This window comes from Schistocerca gregaria, chromosome 2 (assembly GCF_023897955.1).
Source record: "Schistocerca gregaria isolate iqSchGreg1 chromosome 2, iqSchGreg1.2, whole genome shotgun sequence".
NCBI lineage: Eukaryota > Metazoa > Arthropoda > Insecta > Orthoptera > Acrididae > Schistocerca > Schistocerca gregaria.
The window spans coordinates 423,373,766-423,398,024 of NC_064921.1; the positions used below are offsets into that span (position 1 = coordinate 423,373,766).

General features: G+C 43.5%; 1 protein-coding gene across 1 annotated transcript in view; it reads left to right on the forward strand.

Moving 5' to 3' along the window:
* The window catches only part of LOC126335807 (odorant receptor Or2-like), a 182,158-nt gene that overhangs the window by 37,637 nt on the left and 120,262 nt on the right, over positions 1–24,259 (forward strand). The window contains exon 2 of the mRNA XM_049999271.1: positions 4,919–5,188. Coding sequence (XP_049855228.1) covers positions 4,919–5,188 — 270 coding nt within the window. The remainder of the gene's footprint in view (positions 1–4,918; positions 5,189–24,259) is intronic.

Sequence of the window (24,259 nt, forward strand, 5' to 3'; positions counted from 1 at the left end):
GCTTACTGCCAAACTAGTGAGAGAAACGCTCGAGAAATATGGATGGGAAATACTTCCCTACCCACCATACAGTCCTGCCTAATATGAACCCACCAAACTTTGATGCGTTTCGCTAATTGAAGGGACAACTCCGTGGAAAATGTTTTGATACAATTGAAGAAGCTTCCAGTGAGATAACGCCAATAACCAGACAGCTCAACAACGAAAGTGCCCTCGCAGGAATGCAGAAGTTGCTAAAACGTTGGGAAGCTTTCATAAGCACGAATGGAGATTGTATTGAAGGTATTTTGTAAACTAAATTGTTTTCTTCAGTTCTACAGTACAGTGTGCAGAACACCTGAAGAGACCCTCGTAAAAAAGTCTAGAGGAGGCTTGTACGGCGTAGAATTACGTGGATATTTGTATCGAACCGGCATTCGGACTGAAGGCCACAGTAACACATGAAGTCTACATCTACATCTACATAAATATCCCGCAATCCACCATACGGTGCGTGGGGAGGGTACCTCATACCACAACTAGCATCTTCTCTCCGTGTTCCACTCCCAAATAGAACGAGGGAAAAATGACAGCCTATGAGCCTCTGTACGAGCCCTAATCTCTCTTATCTTATCTTTGTGGTCTTTCCGCGAAATGTAAGTTGGAGGCAATAAAATTGTACTGCAGTCAGCCTCCAATCCTGGTTGTCTAAATTTCCTCAGTAGCGATTCACGAAAAGAATGCCTCCTTTCCTCTAGAGACTGAAGCATTTCCATAACACTCGCGTGATGATCAAACCTACCAGTAACAAATCTAGCAGCCCGCCTCTGAATTGCTTCTACACTCCTGGAAATTGAAATAAGAACACCGTGAATTCATTGTCCCAAGAAGGGGAAACTTTATTGACACATTCCTGGGGTCGGATACATCACATGATCACGCTGACAGAACCACAGGCACATAGACACAGGCAACGGAGCATGCACACTGTCGGCACTAGTACAGTGTATATCCACCTTTCGCAGCAATGCAGGCTGCTATTCTCCTATGGAGACGATCGTAGAGATGCTGGATGTAGTCCTGTGGAACGGCTTGCCATGCCATTTCCACCTGGTGCCTCAGTTGGACCAACGTTCGTGCTGGACGTGCAGACCGCGTGAGTCGACGCTTCATCCAGTCCCAAACATGCTCAATGGGGGACAGATCTGGAGATCTTGCTGGCCAGGGTAGTTGACTTACACCTTCTAGAGCACGTTGGGTGGCACGGGATACATGCGGACGTGCATTGTCCTGTTGGAACAGCAAGTTCCCTTGCCGGTCTAGGAATGGTAGAACGATGGGTTCGATGACGGTTTGGATGTACCGTGCACTATTCAGTGTCCCCTCGACGATCACCAGAGGTGTACGGCCAGTGTAGGAGATCGCTCCCCTCACCATGATGCCGGGTGTTGGCCCTGTGTGCCACGGTCATATGCAGTCCTGATTGTGGCGCTCACCTGCACGGTGCCAAACACGCATACGACCATCATGGGCACCAAGGCAGAAGCGACTCTCATCGCTGAAGACGACACGTCTCCATTCGTCCCTCGATTCACGCCTGTCGCGACACCACTGGAGGCGGGCTGCACGATGTTGGGGCGTGAACGGAAGACGGCCTAACGGTGTGCGGGACCGTAGCCCAGCTTCATGGAGACGGTTGCGAATGGTCCTCGCCGATACCCCAAGAGCAACAGTGTCCCTAATTTGCTGGGAAGTGGCGGTGCGGTCCCCTACGGCACTGCGTAGGATCCTACGGTCTTGGCGTGCATCCGTGTGTCGCTGCGGTCCGGTCCCAGGTCGACGGGCACGTGCACCTTCCGCCGACCACTGGCGACAACATCGATGTACTGTGGAGACCTCACGCCCCACGTGTTGAGCAATTCGGCGGTACGTCCACCCGGCCTCCCGCATGCCCACTATACGCCCTCGCTCAAAGTCCGTGAACTGCACATACGGTTCACATCCACGCTGTCGCGGCATGCTACCAGTGTTAAAGACTGCGATGGAGCTCCGTATGCCACGGCAAACTGGCCGACACTGACGGCGGCGGTGCACAAATGCTGCGCAGCTAGCGCCATTCGACGGCCAACACCGCGGTTCCTGGTGTGTCCGCTGTGCCGTGCGTGTGATCATTGCTTGTACAGCCCTCTCGCAGTGTCAGGAGCAAGTATGATGGGTCTGACACACCGGTGTCAATGTGTTCTTTTTTCCATTTCCAGGAGTGTATATCCTCCCTCAATCCGACCTGATAGGGATACCAAACGTTCGAGCAGTGCTCAAGAATAGGTCGTATTAGTGTTTCATAAAAGGTCTCCTTTACAGATGAACCACATCTTCTCAAAATTCTACCAATGAACCGAAGACGACCATCCACCTTCCCCACAACTGCCATTACATGCTTGTCCCACTTCATATCGCTCTGCAATGTTACGCCCAAATACTTAATCGACGTGACTGTGTCAAGCGCTACACTACTAATGGAGTATTCAAACATTACAGGATTCTTTTTCCTACTCATCTACATTAATTTACATTTATCTATATTTAGAGTTAGCTGCCATTCTTTACACCAATCACAAATCTTGTCCAAGTTATCTTGTATCCTCCTACAGTCACTCATCGACGACACCTTCCCGTACACCACAGCATCATCATCAATCAGCCCCACATTGCTATCTACCCTATCCAAAAGATCATTTATGTAGATAGAGAACAACAGCGGACCTACCACACTTCCCTGGGGCACTCCAGATGATACCCTCACCTCCGCTGAACACTCACCATCGAGAACAACGTACTGGGTTCTATTACTTAACAAGTCTTCGAGCCACTCACATATTTGGGAACCAATCCCATATGCTCGCACCTTAGTTAGGTGTCTGCAGTGGAGCACCGAGTCAAACGCTATCCGGAAGTCAAGGAATATCCATCCGTCTCACACCCTTCATCCATGGTTCGCAAGATATCATGTGAAAAAAGGGCGAGTTGCGTTTCGCAGGAGCGATGCTTTCTAAAGCCGTGCTGATGCATGTGCAGCAACTTCTCTGTCTCAAGGAAATTCATTATATTCGAACTGAGAATATGTTCGAGAATCCTGCAACAAACCGATGTTAAGGATATTGGTCTGGAATTTTGAGGATCCGTCCTACCCTTCTCATATACAGGCGTCACCTGCGCTTTTTTCCAGTCGCTCGGGACTTTACGTTGGGCAAGAGATTCGCGATAACTGCAAGCTAAGTAAGGAGCCAATGCAGTACGAGGTGCATTCAAGTTCTAAGGCCTCCGATTTTTTTTCTCCGGAATGGAAAGAGATAGAAACATGCGCATTGTCAATACGTCCCAGAGAGGGCAGCATTGTACGGCAGATGGAATTTTACCGCCAGCGGCGAGAATGAGAACTGTTTTAAATACTTAAAATGGCGATGTTTTCCTTACTCGAAAAACGTCCAATCATTCATCTTCTGAATTTGCGTGGTGTGAAACCAATTGAAATTCATCGACAGTTGAAGGAGACATGTGGTGATGGAGTTATGGATGTGTCGAAAGTGCGTTCGTGGGTGCGACAGTTTAATGAAGGCAGAACATCGTGTGACAACAAACCGAAACACTCTCGGGCTCGCAAAAGCCGGTCTGACGACATGATCGAGAAAGTGGAGAGAATTGTTTTGGGGGATCGCCGAATGACTGTTGAACAGATCACCTCCAGAGTTGGCATTTCTGTGAGTTCTGTGCACACAATCCTGCATGGCGACCCGAAAATGTGAAGCGTGTCATCCAGGTGGGCGCCACGAATGCTGCCGGACGACCACATGGCTGTCTGTGTGGTATGTTGCCAAGCAATGTTGACACGCAACGACAGCATGAATGGGACTTTCTTTCGTCGGTTGTGACAATGGATGAGACGTGGATGCCATTTTTCAATCCAGAACCAAAGCGACAGTCAGCTAAATGGAAGCACACACATTCACCGCCACCAAACAAATTTCGGGTAACCACAAGTGCTGAAAAAATGACGGTGTCCATGTTCTGGGACAGCGAGGGCGTAATCCTTACCCATTGCGTTCCAAAGGGCACTACGGTAACAGGTACATCCTACGAAAATGTTTTGAAGAACAAATTCCTTCCTGCACTGCAACAAAAATGTCTGGGAAGGGCTGCGCGTGTGCTGTTTCACCAAGACAACGCACCCGCACATCGAGTTAACGTTACGCAACAGTTTCTTCGTGATAACAACTTTGAAGTGATTCCTCTTGCTCCCTACTCACCTGACCTGGCTCCTAGTGACTTTTGGCTTTTTCCAACAATGAAAGAGACTCTCCGTGGCCGCACATTCACCAGCCGTGCTGCTATTGCCTCAGCGATTTTCCAGTGGTCGAAACAGACTCCTAAAGAAGCCTTCGCCGTTGCCATGGAATCATGGCGTCAGCGTTGTGAGAAATGTGTACGTCTGCAGGGCGATTACGTCGAGAAGTAACGCCAGTTTCATCGATTTCGGGTGAGTAGTTAATTAGAAAAAAATCGGAGGCCTTAGAACTTGAATGCACCTCGTAGAGTACTCTCTGTAAAACCGAATTGGAATCCCATCAGGACCTGGCGATTTATTTATTTTCAACCCATTCAGCTGTTTCACAACCCCAGGGATGTCTATCACTATGTCCTCCATACGGGAATCCGTACGAGACTCAAACGGCGGTATTTTTGTACGATCCTCCTGCGTGAAAGATTTCTCAAAAGCTAAATTCAAAATTTCAGCTTTCGTTTTGCTGTCTTCCGTTGCCAGGCCAGACTGATCAGTGAGTGTCTGGATGGAAGCCTTCGACGTCTCTTGCTGTTTAATCCCAGTGCTGGCACTATGACAATGGGTTGTGCTGTGAGAGTGTAACAGGTGGACGGTGCGCAGGTGGCGTACCTGATGCGCAGCCAGCGGCGTGTGGCGCGCCTGGTTCAGCAGACGCGCGAAGCGTGCGCGCGCCTGGGGGACGGACGCGCCGCGGCGGCCGAGCTGCGCCTGCGCCAACTGACGCTGGGCTGCGTCGCGTGCTGCAGCGGCGTCGGCTGCGTGTGGGCGGCGGGCCCGCTGCTCGCCGACGGCGACGCCCTGCCCTACCGCCTCTGGTCGCCCCTGGACGTCACCGCCGCGCCCGGTTACCACATCACCTACCTCCTCTCGGTCAGTATCTGCCGCACTGCACACGCGCATTCCTACTTGTCGCGTGTAGGGACTCCGTAGTACCAATTCATTCTTGAGAAAAAAACATCTCATCTGACAAAGCACTTAAAATCCTTAGTATAGCTACATCAATGTACCACCAACTGCGACATGGTCGCGTATACAGTGATCCAATACTGTCAAAAGTTTTTTATTATAGTCTTTGATCACAATATCACAGAAAGACCTGAGTCCAAACAAGGCCCCCGGAGTAGACAACATTCCATTGGAAGTACTGACGGCATTGGGAGAGCCAGTCCTGACAAAACTCTACCATCTGGTGAGCAAGATGTATGAAACAGGCGAAATACCCTCAGGCTTCAAGAAGAGTATAATAATTCCAATCCCAAAGAAAGCAGGTGTTGACGGATGTGAAAATTACCGAACCATCAGTTTAATAAGCCACACCTGCAAAATACTAACGCGAATTCTTTACAGAAGAATGGAAAAACTAGTACCAGCCGGCCACGGGGAAGATCAGTTTGGATTCCGTAGAAATGTTGGAACACATGAGGCAATACTGACCCTACGACTCATCGTAGAAGCTAGATTAAAGAAGGGCAAATCTACGTTTCTAGCATGTGTAGACTTAGAGAAAGCTTTTGACAATGTTGACTGGAATACTCTCTTTCAAATTCCGAAGGTGCCAGGGGTAAAATACAGGGAGCGAAAGGCTATTTACAATGTGTACAGAAACCAGATGGCAGTTATAAGAGTCGAGGGGCATGAAAATGAAGCAGTGGTTGGGAAGGGAGTGAGACAGGGTTGTAGCCTATCCCCGATGTTATTCAATCTGTATATTGAGCAAGCAGTAAAGGAAACAAAAGAAAATATCGGAGTAGGTATTAAAATCCATGGAGAAGAAATAAAAACTTTGAGGTTCGCCGGCGACATTGTAATTCTGTCAGAGACAGCAAAGGACTTGGAAGAGCAGTTGAACGGAATGGATAGTGTCTTGAAAGGAGGATATAAAATGAACATCAACAAAAGCAAAACGAGGATAATGGAATGTTGTCGAATTAAGTCGGGTGATGCTGAGGGAATTAGATTAGGAAATGAGACACTTAAAGTAGTAAAGGAGTTTTTCTATTTGGGGAGCAAAGTAAGTGATGATGGTCGTAGTAGAGAGGATATCAAATGTAGACTGGCAATGGCAAGGAAAGCATTTCTGAAGAAGAGAAATTTGTTAACATCGAGTATAGATTTAAGTCTCAGGAAGTCATTTCTGAAAGTATTTGTGCGGAGTGTAGCCATGTATGGAAGTGAAACATGGACGATAAATAGTTTGGATAAGAAGAGACTAGTAGCTTTTGAAATGTGGTGCTACAGAAGAATGCTGAAGATTAGATGGGTAGATCACATAACTAATGAGGAGGTATTGAATAGGATTGGGGAGAAGAGAAGTTTGTGGCAAAACTTGACTAGAAGAAGGGATAGGTTGATAGGACATGTTCTGAGGCATCAAGGGATCACCAATTTAGTATTGGAGGGCTGCGTGGAGGGTAAAAATCGTAGAGGGAGACCAAGAGATGAATACACTAAGCAGATTCAGAAGGATGTAGGTTGCGGTAGGTACTGGCTGGTGAAGAGGCTTGCACAGGATAGAGTAGTATGGAGAGCTGCATCAAACCAGTCTGAGGACTGAAGGCCACAATAACAACAACATCAATCCTTTAGACGATGACCGGTTTCAGTCCGTAATGACCATCCTCAGATCTTTTTTACACCATGTCCTAAAGTGATAAGGCCATAATGGCATCGTCAAAAGCTATATATGTTTTGACGATGCCATTATGGCCTTATCACTTTAGGACATGGCGTAAAAAAGATCTGAGGATGGTCATTACGGACTGAAACCGGTCATCGTCTAAAGAACTGATATTCTGACCAAAGACTGGAATAAAAAAAATTGACATTAGTGTACCTTAAAATTATGGATATGGCAGGTATGAGGGCAATTCCAAGAGTAAGGTCGCCTATTTTTTTTATAAGTACAGAACTCTGTGTGGCAGTTGGTCACACTGTTATGAAGAGTGCTTCACGCGCTGTATGTAAACATGCGCTCGCCGCGCTGAGGCGCTGAGTCTTGGTTTGGCAGCCGTTGAGAATGGAGCTCCCGTTCGATGTTACCGCCAAGTGCGAATTGCGCGCCATTATTCGCTTTTTGAACGCAAAGGGCACTGCGCCGATTGAAATGCATCGCCAATTGACAGAAGTGTATGGTGAGTCTTGCACTGGTGTCAAAAATGTTCGTAAGTGGTGTAGAGAATTTGCAGCTGGTCGGACCGAAATTCACGACGTACAAAGGAGCAGGAGACAGTCAATTTCTGAGGAGACAGTGTTGAAGGTTGAGCAAATCTTGCGAGAAGAGCGGCGGATCACCCTGTATGATCTCTGCACGTTGGTTCCTGAGGTTTCCCAAAGCACCGCTCACAGAATTTCAACGGAAGCATTGAACTACCGGAAGATGTGCGCAAGATGGCTGCCATATATCCTCAGTGCTTCACGCGCTATGTGTAAGCATGCGCACGCCGCGCTGAGGCGCTCAGTCTTGGTGTGGCAGCCGTTGAGAACGGAGCTCCTGCTGGATGCGGCAACGAGTTGATGCTTCCCGCACATTTATTCACCACCTTGCAGTCGAACAGGACAACTTTCTGGACTCAATTGTCACGGGTGACGAAACCTGGGCATTCCACTTTACACCTGAGACCAAGCAACAATCACGCCAGTGGTGGCATCCTTCTTCGCCAAAGCCTCGAAGCTGGCTGCGAGCTGGTATGACATGGGCATACAAAAACTGCCACAGCGTCTACAAAAATGCATCGACAGAAATGGTAATTATATCGAAAAATAGCTAAATGTTCAAGCTCTAAACTGATGTAAACCATTGTAGAAATAAACAGGTCTGTGTACCTATAAAAACATTGGAGACCTTTCGTTTGCGATTACCCTCGTAGGTTCAGATGCAAGGTGATTCAGGCAAGCTATTCACCTAAAAAACGCTGTTCACAAGAATTAGAGGAACACCTGTATGAATGTCAGGTATCTTAAATCTACACTCAGAAACCAAGGAAAATGGTACACCTACCTAACATCGTGAAGGGCCCTCGCTAGCACGCAGAGATGCCGAAACACGACATGGCATGGACTCGACTAATGTCTGAAGTAGTGCTGAAGGGAAATGGCGCCATGAATCTTGAAGAGCTGTCCGTAAATCCGCAAAAGTATGAGGGGATTGATATCTCTCCTGAATAGCAGATTGCAAGGAATCCTCGATATGCACAAAAATGTTCATGTCTGGGGAGTTTGATGGTCAGTGGAAGTGTTTAAACTCACAAGGGTGTTCCTGGAGCCACTCTGTACCAATTCTGGACGTTTGGGGTGTCGCATTGTCCTCCTGGAATTGATCAAGTCCGTCGGAATGCACAATGGAAATGAATGTATGCACGCGATCGGACAGGATGCTTACGTACGTGTCACCTGTCAGAGTCGTATCTGGACGTATCAGGAGTCCTATATGAATCCATCTGCGCACGCCCCACACCATTACAGAGCCTCCACCAGCTTGAACAGTCCCCTGCTGACATGCAGGATCCATGGATTCATGAGATCGTCTGCATATTCGTACTCCGCTCGAGACAATTTGAAACGAGACTCATCAGACGACGCAACATGTTTCCAGTCGTCAACAGTCCAATGTCAGTGTTGATGGACCCAGGCGAAGGAAAAAGCTTCATGTCATGCAGTCATCAAGGGTGCACGGGTGGGATTTCGGCTCCAAATGGACATATAGATGATGTTTCATTGAATGGTTGGCAGCCTGACGCTTTTTGATGGCCCAGAATTGAAATGTGCAGCTATTTGCGGAAGGGCTGCACCACTGTTACGTTGAACGATTCTCTTCAATCGTCATTGATCCCAATTTTGCAGCCGGCCGGAGTGGCTGAGAGGTTCTAGGCGCTACAGTCTGGAACCGCGCGACCGCTACGTCGCAGGTTCGAATCCTGCCTCGGGCATGGATGTGTGTGATGTCCTTAGGTTAGTTAGGTTTAAGTAGTTCTAAGTTCTAGGGAACTAATGACCTCAGATGTTAAGTCCCATAGTGCTCAGAGCCATTTGAAACAATTCTACATCTACATTTATACTCCGTAAGCCACCCAACGGTGTGTGGCGGAGGACACTTTATGTGCCACTGTCATTACCTCCCTTTTCTGTTCCAGTCGCGTACGGTTCGCGGGAAGAACGACTGTCTGAAAGCCTCCGTCCGGGCTCGAATCTCTCTAATTTTACATTCGAGATCTCCTCGGGAGGTATAAGTAGGCGTAAGCAATATATTCGATACCTCATCCAGAAAAGCACCCTCTCGAAACCTGGCGAGCAAGCTACAACGCTATGCAGAGCGCCTCTCTTGCAGAGTCTGCCACTTGAGTTTGCTAAACATCTCCTAACGGTATCACGGTGACGAAACGCGCCGCTCTTCTTTGGATATTCTCTATCTCATCCGTCAACCCGATCTGGTACGGATCCACCAATGATGAGCAATACTCAAGTATAGGTCGAACGAGTGTTTTGTAAGCCACCTCCTTTGTTGATGGACTACATTTTCTAAGGACTCTCCCAATGAATCTCAACTCGGTACCCGTCTTACCAACAATTAATTTTATGTGATCATTTCTCTTCAAATCGTTCCGCACGTATACTCCCAGATATTTTACAGAAGAAACTGCTACCAGTGTTTGTTCTGCAATCATATAATCCTACAGTAAAGGATCCATCTTTCTATGTATTCGCAATACATTACATTTGTCTATGTTAAGGGTCAGTTGCCACTCCCTGCACCAAGTGCCTATCCGTTGCAGATCTTCCTGCATGTCGCTGCAATTTTCTATTGCTGCAACCTCTCTGTATACTACAGCATCATCCGCGAAACGCCGCATGGAACTTCCGACACTATCTACTAGGTCATCTACATACATTGTGAAAAGCAATGGTCCCATAACACTCCCTTGTGGCACGCCAGAGGTTACTTTAACGTCTGTAGACGTCTCTCCATTGATAAGAACATGCTGTGTTCTGTTTGCTAAAAACTCTTCAATCCAGCCACACAGTTGGTCTGATATTCCGTAGGCTCTTACTTTGTTTATCAGGCGACAGTGCGGAACTGTATCGAACGCCTTCCGGAAGTCTAGGAAAATAGCATCTACCTGGGAGCCTGTATCTAATAATTTCTGGGCCTCATGAACAAATAAAGCGAGTTGGGTCACAGACACTCGCCGTTTCCGGAATCCATGTTGATTCCTACAGAGTAGATTCTGAGTTTCCAAAAACGACATGATACGCGAGCAAAAAACATGTTCTAAAATTCTACAACAGATCGACGTCGGAGATATAGGTCTATAGTTTTGCGCATCTACTCGACGACCCTTCTTGAAGACTGGGACTACCTGTGCTCTTTTCCAATTATTCGGAACCTTTCGTTCCTCTATAGACTTGCGGTACACGGCTGTTAGAAGGGGGGCAAGTTCTTTCGCGTACTCTGTGTAGAATCGAATTGGTATCCCGTCAGGTCCAGTGGACTTTCCTCTGTTGACTGATTTCAGTTGCTTTTCTATTCCTTGGACACTTATTTCGATGTCAGCCATTTTTTCGTTTGTGCGAGGATTTAGAGAAGGAACTGCAGTGCGGTCTTCCTCTGTGAAACAGCTTTGGAAAAAGATGTTTAGTATTTTACCTTTACACGTGTCGTCCTCTGTTTCTATGCCATCACCATCCCGGAGTGTTTGGATATGCTGTTTCGAGCCACTTACTGATTTAACGTAAGACCAGAGCTTCCTAGGATTTTCTGTCAAGTCGGTACATAGAATTTTATTTTCGAATTCACTGAACGCTTCACGCATAGCCCTCCTTACTCTGACTTTCACATCGTTTAGCTTCTGTTTGTATGAGAGGTCTTGGCTGCGTTTAAATCTGCTGTGAAGCAATCTTTGCTTTCGCAGTAGTTTCCTGACTTTGTTGTTGAACGACGCGGGGTTTTTCCCGTCCCTCACAGTTTTACTCGGCACGTACCTGTCTAAAACGCATTTTACGATTGCCTTGAACTTTTTCCATAAACACTCAACATTGTCAGTGTCGGAAGAGAAATTTTCGTTTTGATCTGTTAGGTAGTCTGAAATCGGCCTTCTATTACTCTTGCTAAAGAGATAAACCTCCCCCCCTTTTTTGTATTTCTATTAACTTCCATATTAAGGGATGCTACAACGGCCTTATGATCACTGAGTCCCTGCTCTGCACTTACAGAGTCGCAAAGTTCGGGTCTGTTTGTTTTCAGTAGGTCCAAGATGTTATCTCCACGAGTCGGTTCTCTGTTTAATTGCTCGAGGTAATTATCGGATAGTGCACTCAGTATAATGTCACTCGATGCTCTGTCCCTACCACCCGTTCTAAACATCTGAGTGTCCCAGTATATATCTGGTAAACTGAAATCTCCACCTAAGACTATAACATGCTGACAAAATTTATGTGAAATGTATTCCAAATTTTCTCTCAGTTGTTCTGCCACTAATGCTGCTGGGTCTGGAGGTCGGTAAAAGGAGCCAACTATTAACCTAGCTCGGTTGTTGAGTGTAACCTCCACCCATAATAATTCACAGGAACTATCCACTTCTACTTCACTACAGGATAAACTACTACTAATAACGACAAACACGCCACCACCGGTTGCATGCAATCTATCCTTTCTAAACACCGTCTGTGCCTTTGTAAAAATTTCGGCAGAATTTATCTCTGGCTTCAGCCAGCTTTCTGTACCTATAACGATTTCAGCTTCGGTGCCTTCTATCAGCGCTTGAAGTTCCGGTACTTTACCAATGGAGCTTCGAGAGTTTAAAATTACAATACCGATTGCTGCTTGGTCCCCATGTGTCCTGACTTTACCCCGTACCCTTTGAGGCTGTTGGCATTTCTGTACTTGAAACTTCCTGGCAGATTAAAACTGTGTGCCCGACCGAGACTCGAACTCGGGACCTTTGCCTTTCGCGGGCAAGTGCTGCGCACACTCCGCTGCAGAGTGAAAATCTCATTCTGGATTTCTGTACTTGCCCGAGGCTACCTAACCTAAAAAACCGCCCAGTCCACGCCACACAACCCCTGCTACCCGTGTAGCCGCTTGCTGCGTTTAGTGGACCCATGACCTATCCAGCGGAACCCGAAACCCCACCACCCTCTGGCACAAGTCGAGGAATCTGCAGCCCACACGGTCGCAGAACTGTCTCAGCCTCTGATCCAGACCCTCCACTCGGCTCTGTACCAAAGGTCCGCAGTCAGTCCTGTCGACGATGCTGCAGATGGTGAGCTCTGCTTTCATCCCACTGGCGAAACTGGCAGTCTTCACCAAATAAGATAGCCGCCGGAAGCCAGAGAGGATTTCCTCCGATCCTTAGCAACACACATCATTGGTGCCGACATGTGCGACCACCTGCAGATGGTTGCACCCTGTACCCTTCATGACATCCGGAAGGACCCTTTCCTCATCTGGAATGACTCCCCCCGGTATGCACACGGAGGGCACGTTGGTTTTCTTTCCCTCTCTTGCTGCCATATCCCTAAGGGGCCCCATTAAGCGCCAGACGTTGGTGCTCCCAACTACCAGTAAGCCCACCCTCTGCGACCGCTCGGATCTTGCAGACTGAGGGGCAACCTGTGGAACAGATCAAGCAGCCATATCTGGCCATGTCAACCTGAGACAGAGCCTGAAACCGGTTCGTCAGACAAACAGGAGAGGCCTTCCATTCAGTCCTCCGGAATGTCTTTCGCCCCCTGCCACACCTCGAGACGACCTCCCACTCTACCACAGGTACTAAAACGCGATGCTACACTCTCAAATACTATAATACGCCCGAAATTTATGAATTAAACAATGGAAGTACCAAAAACACGCAAAGAAATTAAGAATTAAACTACGTAACAAATAAGTGAGCTAAGAGTATACGACTTGCTGCTGCAGCTGCTTATCCAACGGCGGCAGGTAGAACCCAATCTTGCAGGATCTTTTTCCAGCAACAGCGATGTCGCAGATTTGATGTTTTTCTGGATTCCTGATATTCATGTTACACTCATGAAATGATCGTACGGGAAAGCCCGCACTTCATCGCTACCTTAGAAACGCTGCAACCCATTGCTTGTGCTCTGGCTATAACACCACGTTCAAACTCACTTAAATCTTGATAACGTTGCATTGTAGCAGCAGTAACCGATCTACCAACTGGGATAGACACTTCTTGCTTTATATAGGCATTGCCGACCGCGGCACCCTATTCTACCTGTTTACTTATCTCTGTATTTGAATACGCATACCTGTACCAGTTTCTTTGGCGCTTCAGTGTGTTTTGATACAAGCAGTACCTTGGTCTTACGGCATGGCTTGATATCTTCGTTTTCAATATAGACATCAATTAATATCATTCGCCATTGGCTGTACTATGCATTACATTGTTAGGTGACCCCTCAGAACAAAGTCAATATCGGTGTCCCTGTGTTTTCTAGTGATGTACACAGATGTCATTTGTGGACGTTGTATTCAACCAAGCACATGCAGTGCGACGTCTTAATGCAGGCACGTTGCAACGGCAGTCTGTTTGATCAAAAGAGGATGAACTTCCGGCCGCCTTGTTGCAGATGCCAACGCCACTCGATGTGTCATGTGTAGGTTGTGGACACCGTACAGAGAGACAGGTTGGACAAGGTTGCTGAGGCATTATAACCCCACTTGAAGACCGATATTTGGCCATCTTTGCGTTGTGGCGTCTTGCGGATGCCGCCAGAGAACTGCAAGATGACCTCAGTAGGGACATTGGAGCCGCTGCATTGTGTCTGATCATATTATAATGGACAAGTTATGAGAAAATACCTGGCGACCCAGATTCCCTGTTCGAGTACCCCACTTGACACGACAACATCTTGCATCTCGCCTTCAGTTCTGCCATTCCCATCTAAACTGGCAACTTCGTCACTTGCAAAATATGTTATTAACGGAGCAGTGCAGATATTCTGTGATGCAAGGTGATCGCCGTGTTCGTGTGCGGAGACTCGTGGTGAGCGGTACGAGCCAAATGTTGTCCAGGTGAAACGTCCCCTTTGAAAATTTATAAATGACTGTACTGGTAAACTTTTACATTATTTGATTTTCAAACAGCTGAACAAAACTGAATGTACTCAGACATTTGTCTCTCTCTACTTCTTCTGATCATCACTAAACTGACACACAATATGTTTAACGAAACGCAATCTGACTTTCAATAATCCCTGCAAAAGAATGGCCCTGACTAACAATAACCTATACCTTTCATGAATCACTTACCTCACAAAAATCTTCGTTACTCGAACTACTGCAATACAGCGAGCGCCAATACTGAAAGCTAAATAAATTATTCTAACTACTGAAGGCACTAACTACTGATTGGCATAGTTAGCAAATGAAAGATTTTGATAGAGAACAAACAGTGCGTTTACCTTAATAGTGTTCGAAAGTCATTATATATATATATATATATATATATATATATATATATATATATATATATATATATATATATCAGTTCATGACATCCAGCCTTACAAATTTCCTTTTTCTGACAGGCACACATCATTCGCTCATAATAACCTCTCAAAACTCTGGCATCTCTCTCTCCACATCCACCACTGCTGGTTGCTCACATCCAACTGCGCAACACTATGCGCTGTTCACATCCAACTGCCCAACAGTACAATAGCGAATATTCCAACAATGGAACCAGCCACAGACTGCACACAGAACAGTCAGTGATTCTCATACAGAGCGCTACGTGGCGTTACCAATAAAAAAACCTAAACAGCCTACTTACATAGCCCCCATGCTCCCCACAAAAATTTTTTTACAAATTGTTTAGGTCAGTGGCCAAAACAAATTTGCTATTTTTTTTACACTAATGCTAATAAATATATCAAATGCACACACTTATTAATACACTGTTGGTCGAAAGCAAAAATTGCCCACTGTCCATAAAGACGGTTTTGATCATTCATCACAGTTGTAATTACATTGCACAAAGTCTGATCAGTAAAAGAAAATATACATGGAAGTAGTGGATTTCCATGCAATCTTGAAGAAGTAGTGTTGTCCTTCCAATGGAAAGACAGTGCTAACTCTTGACATGCAGATAGGTAATGGGCCACAACAGAGCAAACCCACAGCAGAGACAGTCGAAGTTTTGATGAATATTGGTAGGTAGGTCATCATAGAGCAGACCCACTGTAGTCCTGGTAGAGATTATGGTATTGGTGGGCCACCAAAGGTGCAGACCCACTGCAGTCCTTATACAGGTAATGATATTGGTGGGCCACCAAAGGAGCAGGCCCGCAGTAGTCCTTGTAGAGATGGCCAGCAGCCATCTGCTACGACTGTGCGGCTGCACAATCGCCATCGAAGGGTCTTGCGAATAATATAACAAATCCATGAACCACCACTTGTGCAATCACAAAAAATTTTCAAAAGTATTTAAAACCAGCAATGCTGTTAACAAGTCCCTTTCTGAATTATCAACACACTTGCCAGCACTAACAGACACTTTTTTCCCTCGCACATTGTGCATATCCTATGACCAACAGAAATGTGTGCACTGAAATGAATCCCAACAAGTTGCTTAACTTGATAAATGGTGTTAATTACAATTTTATGATATGAGAATACAATTACAAGAGTACAGAAAACATCACTAAGGAACATAATAATACAGATATCATTTGCAGTAATACAGGTTTTACAAAAGAATAGGAATAAATATATACATAAGTGTTGCAGGAATTATAACATAAGTAAATAAATACAAAAATGAGAAGAGCTTTCGGAACATTAACTTCACACATGAACATTAAAACAGAACAGAATAAATAATGCCTAAACATCTTTACAAAGTAAATAACATATTATTAATGGAAATTAAATTTGAGGATAACAGTATTCGTAATGTAGCTTAGTATTAGAAAAATTGTACAATATAACTCTTGACATGTGGAATAATCGTGTCTACTGCCAGATGTTTGTGTCGCTCTGGCACAATATTTCGGCCACGTAACTCGTTGCCTTCTTCAGGTGCTACCTGAGACCGCCATATTGGAGATTTTGTGCAGTATTTATGCCCAGAGAGCTCTGGGTGCTCTCTTTGCCGCCCGCACCCGCCTGGCGTTGCTTGTAATGTGTTCTCTCTTCCCCGGTGTTCCCTCGACTTGGTCGCCATCTGTGGCAGCTCTCTGAGGCCCGTCCGGTGTCGGGCGTTCCGTTCGCGGTCCACACCCGCCTGGTGCTGCTCCTCAGGTTTCGGCCCTTCCCTGGTGCTCCCACGGACGTCCGCGCTCGGCTCGTCCATCATCTGCGGTCGTGGCGGCTGTAAGTGGCCCGTCCTGCGTCAGGAGTTGCGTTCGCGGTCCGCACCCGCCTGGTGCTGCTCCTGTGGTGTTACTGCTTCTTGAGGAGCTTCTTGGTTCCTTTCGTTGGAACCTGATAAGCTCCAGACCTGGACTCCACGCCGAGCTGAGCTGGTAACTGCTGTCTCGGTTTATTAGGTTTCTGTGACCTTGATCTCGATGGCCTCCTTTATGACACTGTCCCAAAATCTTGGTGTCTGTGTCACAATTTTGGTGTTGTTGTAGTCCATTGAGTGACCGAGCTTCAGACAGTCCTCCGCTATGGCAGATTCGATTGCCTGTCCACGTCTGGTGTGCCCCTCGTGTTCTTTGCACCTGACATCCACCGTCCCGGTGTGGCCAATGTATGACTTTCCACACTGGCATGGGATGTTGTAAATGCCTGGTTTACATAGCTCCAGATCGTCCTTCAAGCTCCCTAGCATTGTCCCAATTTTGGAGGGTGGGCAGAAGATTCTCTTTATATAATATTTTGAAAGAATTCTGCCGATCTTTGCAGAAATAGGTCCAGCATATGGCAGGTATGCCATCTTATTCGCCTCTTCTGGCTCCTCTTCTGTACCCTGTGGTTGGCTGATAACACGAAGTGCCCTTTGGATGTCTGTGGAGGAGTATCCATTTCTGCTGAACACCAGCTGTAGATGTACTATCTCTGTGGCACGAATTTCCGTATCTGACAGAGCCCGAGCCCTGTGAACTAATGTTTTCAAGACACCATTCTTTTGTTCCGGGTGATGGCAGCTACTGGCTTGAAGGTATAAGTCAGTGTGGGTGGACGTACGATACACGCTGTGCCCCAGAGTGCCATCTGCCTTCCTCTTGACTAGGACATCCAAGAATGGGACCTGTCCATTCTTCTCTAGCTCCATAGTAAATTTTATACTTGGGTGGCATGAATTTAGATGTTCCAAAAAGTCATCTAGCTTCTCCCTGCCATGGGGCCAAATGACAAAATTGTCATCGACATACTTAAGAAAGCACTTGGGTTGGTAAGTGGCTGATGCAAGTGCCTCCTCTTCGTACCTTTCCAGGAAAAGGTTGGCTACCACTGGTGATAAAGAGCTGTCCATTGCCACTCCTTCCATTTGCTTATAAATTTGACCCTTGTAAATTATTCCACATGTCAAGATCTCGCTGGGAAAATCTGAAGAGTTACAACATAACTCTTATCAGATAAACACATAAAGACAGGAAGAACACAAATACGCAAGAGTACACAAACACAAAGCGGAATAACACAGGACAGGGTTTGTTTTCAGTGTAACATTTGGTACTGCAGTCCAACCCAAAACTTCATTCCATAGATCTTTCTTCTTATTTCAACATTTGCTCCCGCAAAAGAAAAATCCTATCTAAACCTGTTGTCCCTGAAGCCTACTGTTTTGTTCATATCCTCTTCCAAAATAATTATTCTTCATTGTACACTATTTGTCTGGCCAAACATTTTTCATATAGCTTCTCAATGCATTTCTTCCAATTCATCACAATTTATTCTCTTATATAGCCTACCCACTCTTAAGCTAACTTAAATCTACTGAGCTCAGATATATATACTAGAGAACTAGGCAATGCAAAACAATTAACACAAACAGCTATGACAAAAAAATGCAAATTGGCAAAGCAAGCAGCAATATATCTAAATTAGCAAAGCAAATGCAACATTACCACTAATATGAGCCAATATGCAGCAACAAGAAAAATAAATCAGTAGTAAATCTGGCTTAATACAATGTAAAATTGAGTAGGACTATGCCTGACAAATGCAATAACTTATACCTAAACATGATAAAGCTCAAGCAGAAAAAATACTACAGTAAAGATAGGAAATGTTTAATACCTATTTCACATCTTAACACATCACGAAAACTTACAGTACCAGACAAGCTACCAAGTCGTTGAAAAAATTACGTATGCCATTCCTGTGAAGGGAAATGTCTATTTGTGCTCCTTTTTTAAAGAAAATAAATCATAAAATTAATATTTACTAGATCTGTAGGCATAAAATATCTATATTAGTACATCTATTAAATTTTATTTTAACCAATGCTGCAGTGCAGCTAGAAACTAGATATTAAACAAAATAAGCAAATATATACATAAAGCAAGACATGAAACGTCATTCACTAACCATATGGCATTTCATGAGGCAAAAAAAATCTCTCAACTAGACAGACAGTAGAGGTAAATGTTTCTCATCATTTCATTAGGCACTTCAGTAAATATAAGAAATTACGAGCTCCAAACGGTGATCATATGTCTTCAAGAATGAGCGTGTTGTATTTGCGATGCTTTCTACAAAGAAATGTCAATAGCGAGGTTAATGGCCTCTTTTTTCTCCACCTCATGGCTTTTTTCCAGGCGACTGTCACGCAGCTGGGCGCCTACAGCACATTACATCAAGATCACTTACCTTTCTTACCGAAATATTTATGACAGCAGTTTCTGCTACAGTGACAGTCTAATATAAAATTTAAAAAATTTCACAGGTTGAAAAATCTCATGAACAGCAATGTTGTGATACATTCATGCATGTACACACATTTCATAACTCTTAAAATACGATTCTTGGTTTCCAACATCCTTTTCACAAATCAGTCCCTAACCACTACTCATTACTCATATGTATAAACACATAATCACATTCCTCATATAGCATCATTTTATTGACCATAACCATATCTCACCAGCATAATTCACATCGTTGTCGTAATAACATCATCATAACAGATCAATCACATCTCAAAATCGTCGCAGTTTCTTTCAATAATTTTGCCGGCCGGAGTGGCCATGCGTTTCTAGGCGCTACAGTCTGGAGCCGAACGACCGCTACTTTCGCAGGTTTGAATCCTGCCTCGGGCATGGATGTGTGTAATGTCCTTAGATTAGTTAGGTTTAATTAGTCCTAAGTTCTAGGCGACTGATGACCTCAGAAGTTACGTCGCATAGTGCTCAGAGCAATTTGAATTTGATTTGATCTTTCAATAATTTGGAAACCTTAACAAAAAATATGCTCTCTGCTTATTTCAATAGTGTCAACTACCTCAAACGTACTTAAAAAATCATGATCTCATACCAAATAAATCATTCAAAACTCTCATAGTATTACAATGGTTCCAAAAAGATATGAACAGTTTACAAAGTACAGACAAATTACAATTTCATAAGTGTGAAGTTATCCAACTATGTAATTACGTAAACATGTGTCACTGACATAGTAAAAATATATATATTTGTTTCTCTGTTAAATAATCAGATAGCTGTGTATTTCTGTGTTAGAGAAATTTGGGACCGATGTGCAAAGTTGTATAAGCAAATACCATATTAGCTAGGGCTCCTTGTACTTGCCACACGCTTAGTACACAAAGTAGGATTGTACCCCCTGAGGATAAATGTAATTATACCCTCAGATGTTGCAGATTACAGTAATGGAATGAAATGTATCACCAAAAACCTTCTTTGTAATTCAAAAATCTTTAAAGATAAATGTTTTATGTACAAAAATTAATAATTCAAATGCGTGTCCTGTAGCGCTAAACTGTGCGTCTTGCTGTAAGATAATGTCTGTCATTACTTGACAGTAAAAATGTGCCAAGTGTCGTAGTTATCGTCCTCCATAAGTAAACTTCTGCAAAAGTCAATGTACTTACCTCTTCATAAACAAAAGTGAAATGCTTTGCATATAGATATCGTAGTTATTAAGCTTATTGTCGTGACCAAGAAAGTACTGTACTGTAACGTATTGTTGAGCTATGGAAAAGGCTGGCTCATTGTAACTATACCATAAAAGTTACTACTAAAACATGTTTTACTTTTCATAAGAACGTAGAAAAACTGTGCAGATGTAAAACAGATACAGCGCAAAAGTAATAATGTAAATTGTGTCGCTAATAAGTAGCATCGTGATATAATCGTGCAGCTGCCAAACAAACCAAATACTAAGTCATCTGTAATCTCACAGAAAGTACTTTAGATCCAGAATGTATTTTCAAGTAAACCAAAATGTTGCATTAAAATCTCATTAGCAGTATATGTTAAAAATGTGTAAGCCTTATAGTCGTTACGTAATCGTGCAACTAACAAGCAAGAATGTAAACACAATAATACTGTGTCGTCTGTTCACTATAAAAATGCATTCGTAATTATTGTCTAAATTAGTTCCCTAGGTTCTTGCCTGGATAGTTGACTTTAAAACCATATTAACAGTTTTAAGTGTGACAAAGCGTCCTAGTAATGTAAAAATTTTATGGCGAAGACCAAGTTAAAAAGCTGATTATCTCCCAATAAACGGTTTTACATATGAATTGTGTTGTAAACCTTTACTCTTCCTAGTTCGCAGAGTTTCAACTTCAACACAATAATCATGTGGTATATGTTGGATTCGGTAAGGTCCACTGTGAATCAGAAAGAATTTGTGACTCAAGTGTATCTTCTTATGTGACAATGAATGAGCTTTAATGAGAACTTTCTTACCAATATATAGTTTCTTTGCATTTGCTTTACCATGTAGTTTTCTCCTTTTCTCTGGAGCAGAATTTATATTTTTAATAGCCAAATCAATTATGTCTTTGTGTTGAAGTTTATGCGTATTCGGAAAAGGTACAATCTCTCAGATTCTGTTTGGTGGTTCTTCATTTTCAGTACAAGAATAGGTGGTAAAGCAGTGGAGTCATGAGGCATTTCATTGAGCACTTTTTGAAATAGGTGTAAATATCTGTCCCAATACTGTTGTTTTCTGTAACAATAAAGTCTGCAAAGCTTATTGATTTCTTTCATAATCAGTTCAGACAGGTTATAATGTGATGATTATAACGATTTTACGATTCCGAAGCATGCGTGACCAAATAGCACATCTGAATTGCGGTCCGTTATCTGAAATGACTTTACTAACGTGTCCAACTTCACATAAGAAATTTTTAACAAATGCGTTGGATACATACCGTCCAGTAGATTTATGTAACGGTGTAAAAGAAACAAATTTTGAAGTAAGTTCAACAGCGACTAAAACGTACGAAAATCCATTCGATGTTCTGACAAGAGGTCGCAGGAGATCAACAGCAGCAAATTTAGAAGGAATGATAGGAAACAACGGAGCACGATCTGAGATGGTAGACAAACTTTTGACAAAGTTTACAAATGGACAAAACTCTTCGAATTCTCTTTTCCATATTGTTAAAATAACAAGTCGTCCAAAGAATATGATAACATTTTCGTTGACCAAAATGTACGTAGCTGACATGAATGGACCAAATGAGCTTATTAACAAAATCGTCAGGAATACAAAGTACCCATAGTTTGTCATCAGCAGTGCAGCGTTTGAAGGGTATGTTGTTTCGAACCAGATAGTAATGCCGAATCTGCATGCCATTTACTTTTGATGTCTTTCCAAATAGGATCCTTATCTCGTTCATAAGCAATGTCTTTTAAAGATGTAGTGATGAAGTTTTCAAAGGCTACTTTCTGAATGTAAAGAATAGCTTCTGTGTTGGTTTTCTCAAGTCCAGCCGGTGCACGTGACAATGCATCCACAACAATGTTCTCCTTGCCTGGAATGTAGACTATTGTGAATTGGAATTCTTGCAGAAACAATGCCCAACGTTTTAATCTGTAATGATTTAATTATGAAGACGTAAGAAATTGTAATGCACGATGATAAGTGTATACTTTTACGTGTTTACCAGAAAGAAAGAAACGGAATTTGTTAAATGCCCGAACGATAGCTAAAACATCTAATTCAATAAGGAATAATTTTTTTCAGATTTTGTTAGCACTCGGCTAGCAAAAGCAATGGTTTTCTGAACAGTAGTGTCATTTTCTATTGCTTCTTGAAATAAATCTGTACTAAGGCAGAAATCTTGTGGCAGATCTGGATGAGCTAGTATTGGCGCTTTAAGTAGCGCTTCTTTCAAAGAACTGAATTCCAATTGTGTCCGTTCGTCCCAGTTCCAAATAGTATTTTTTCCAGTGAGAGAACAAAGTTTTAGTGTAACTAGAATTTGCAGATTCAGAAAACGACGGTAAAAATTTACGAGTCCTAGATAATGCGGACTTGTTTTTTTGTAGATGGAACTGGAATGGCTGTGATTGCTTTTAACTTTTCAGTATCCGGCTGAATGCCTTCAGAAGAAATAATGTGTCCCAAAAACGTCACCTTTGTCCTGCCAAATTCAGACTTTTCCAAGTTAACTGTAATTCCAGATTCTGCAAAAATACGTAACACACTGTTGAGGATGCGATTATGTTGTTCCCATAAGGCTTCTGGTATTAGAATATCGTCCACATATAAGGTGATGTGACGTTTTAAGAACTCAGGTAATATGGAATTTAGCTCAAGAATGAATGCTGCCGAAGAAATGTTCAAACCAAAAGGAAGTTTCCGAAATTGATAACAAACGCCGAAACAATGAAACGCTTTCAAACCAAAAGGAAGTTACTGAAATTGATAACAAACGCCGAAACAATGAAACGCTGTGTATTTTATACATTCTGGATGAAGCTCGATCTGATAAAGGCTGGATCTAAGATCAATAGAAGACACCATTAGAATTTTGCAGTAGTTCTTCCAACGTTTGCGTCCTGTCTATTTCAGGAATGATGATAGTGTTGATTTGTCTCGAATCTAATACAAGCCGGATCGACCCATTTTTCTTCTCAACAATATGTAATGGATTGTTGTATGAGCTTATTGCAGGCTCAATAATGCCCTCGTGAAGCATAGATTGTATTTTTGTTCTAACATGGTCCCTATAATGTGCCGGAATTACGTATGGTCTAACACAAAATTTAGTATGCTCACGAACACTAAATTGGTACTGGAATCCCTTGATTGTTCCTGTTTTGTGAGTAAAAACTGTGGAATGTGCTTGTAAAATCTAAAAAAGGTCCTGCCTATCAGTGCCATTACAATTTTCAATTGTTTGAATTTTATTCTGAATTAACTCGCTAGTACCAAATACGCCGTCGATGTCATCCCCATCAATACTTGCAGAGTGATTGTTAGTGTCAAGTTCCGTCGAAAGTTCCGAACTGTTGTCTAACAACAGGTAAGGCCGATTAATTTCCTCGTCATGGTCCGAGAGCCAATCTTCAAATTTCAAAGCTATTGACTTATCTTCTTTATCCAAACTTATTTCAGCATCGTGAAAGTTTAAGATTGCTTTGTATTCATTCAAAAAGTCTACCCCCAATATAATTTATGTCGACGATACTGGTACTACAAGAAAGTTCATAGTGAGTTTGTGGTTTTGACAAAAGAATTCTAAGTTGGTTTGTTGGCGTACATCTACACTTTTTCCAAATAGTGCACCTTGTAATTTAATCTTACAGAAAGGAAGTGTGGGGCAATAGTTCGATTTATTGCATTTACTAAAAGCTGTTTTACTAATTACTGAAATGGGACTGCCAGAGTCAAGTACTGCCGTAAATTTTACATTTACTATAATGTGAATTACAGGATATGCAATGTTGTTATGCTTTCCGTCGTGTTCTGGAGTAAGACGTCCCTAATGTCTTCCATTTTTACATAATTAATAGCCACGGCAGCTGCGCCGTCAGCTTCGTAAGTACGTTTTGTGGCTG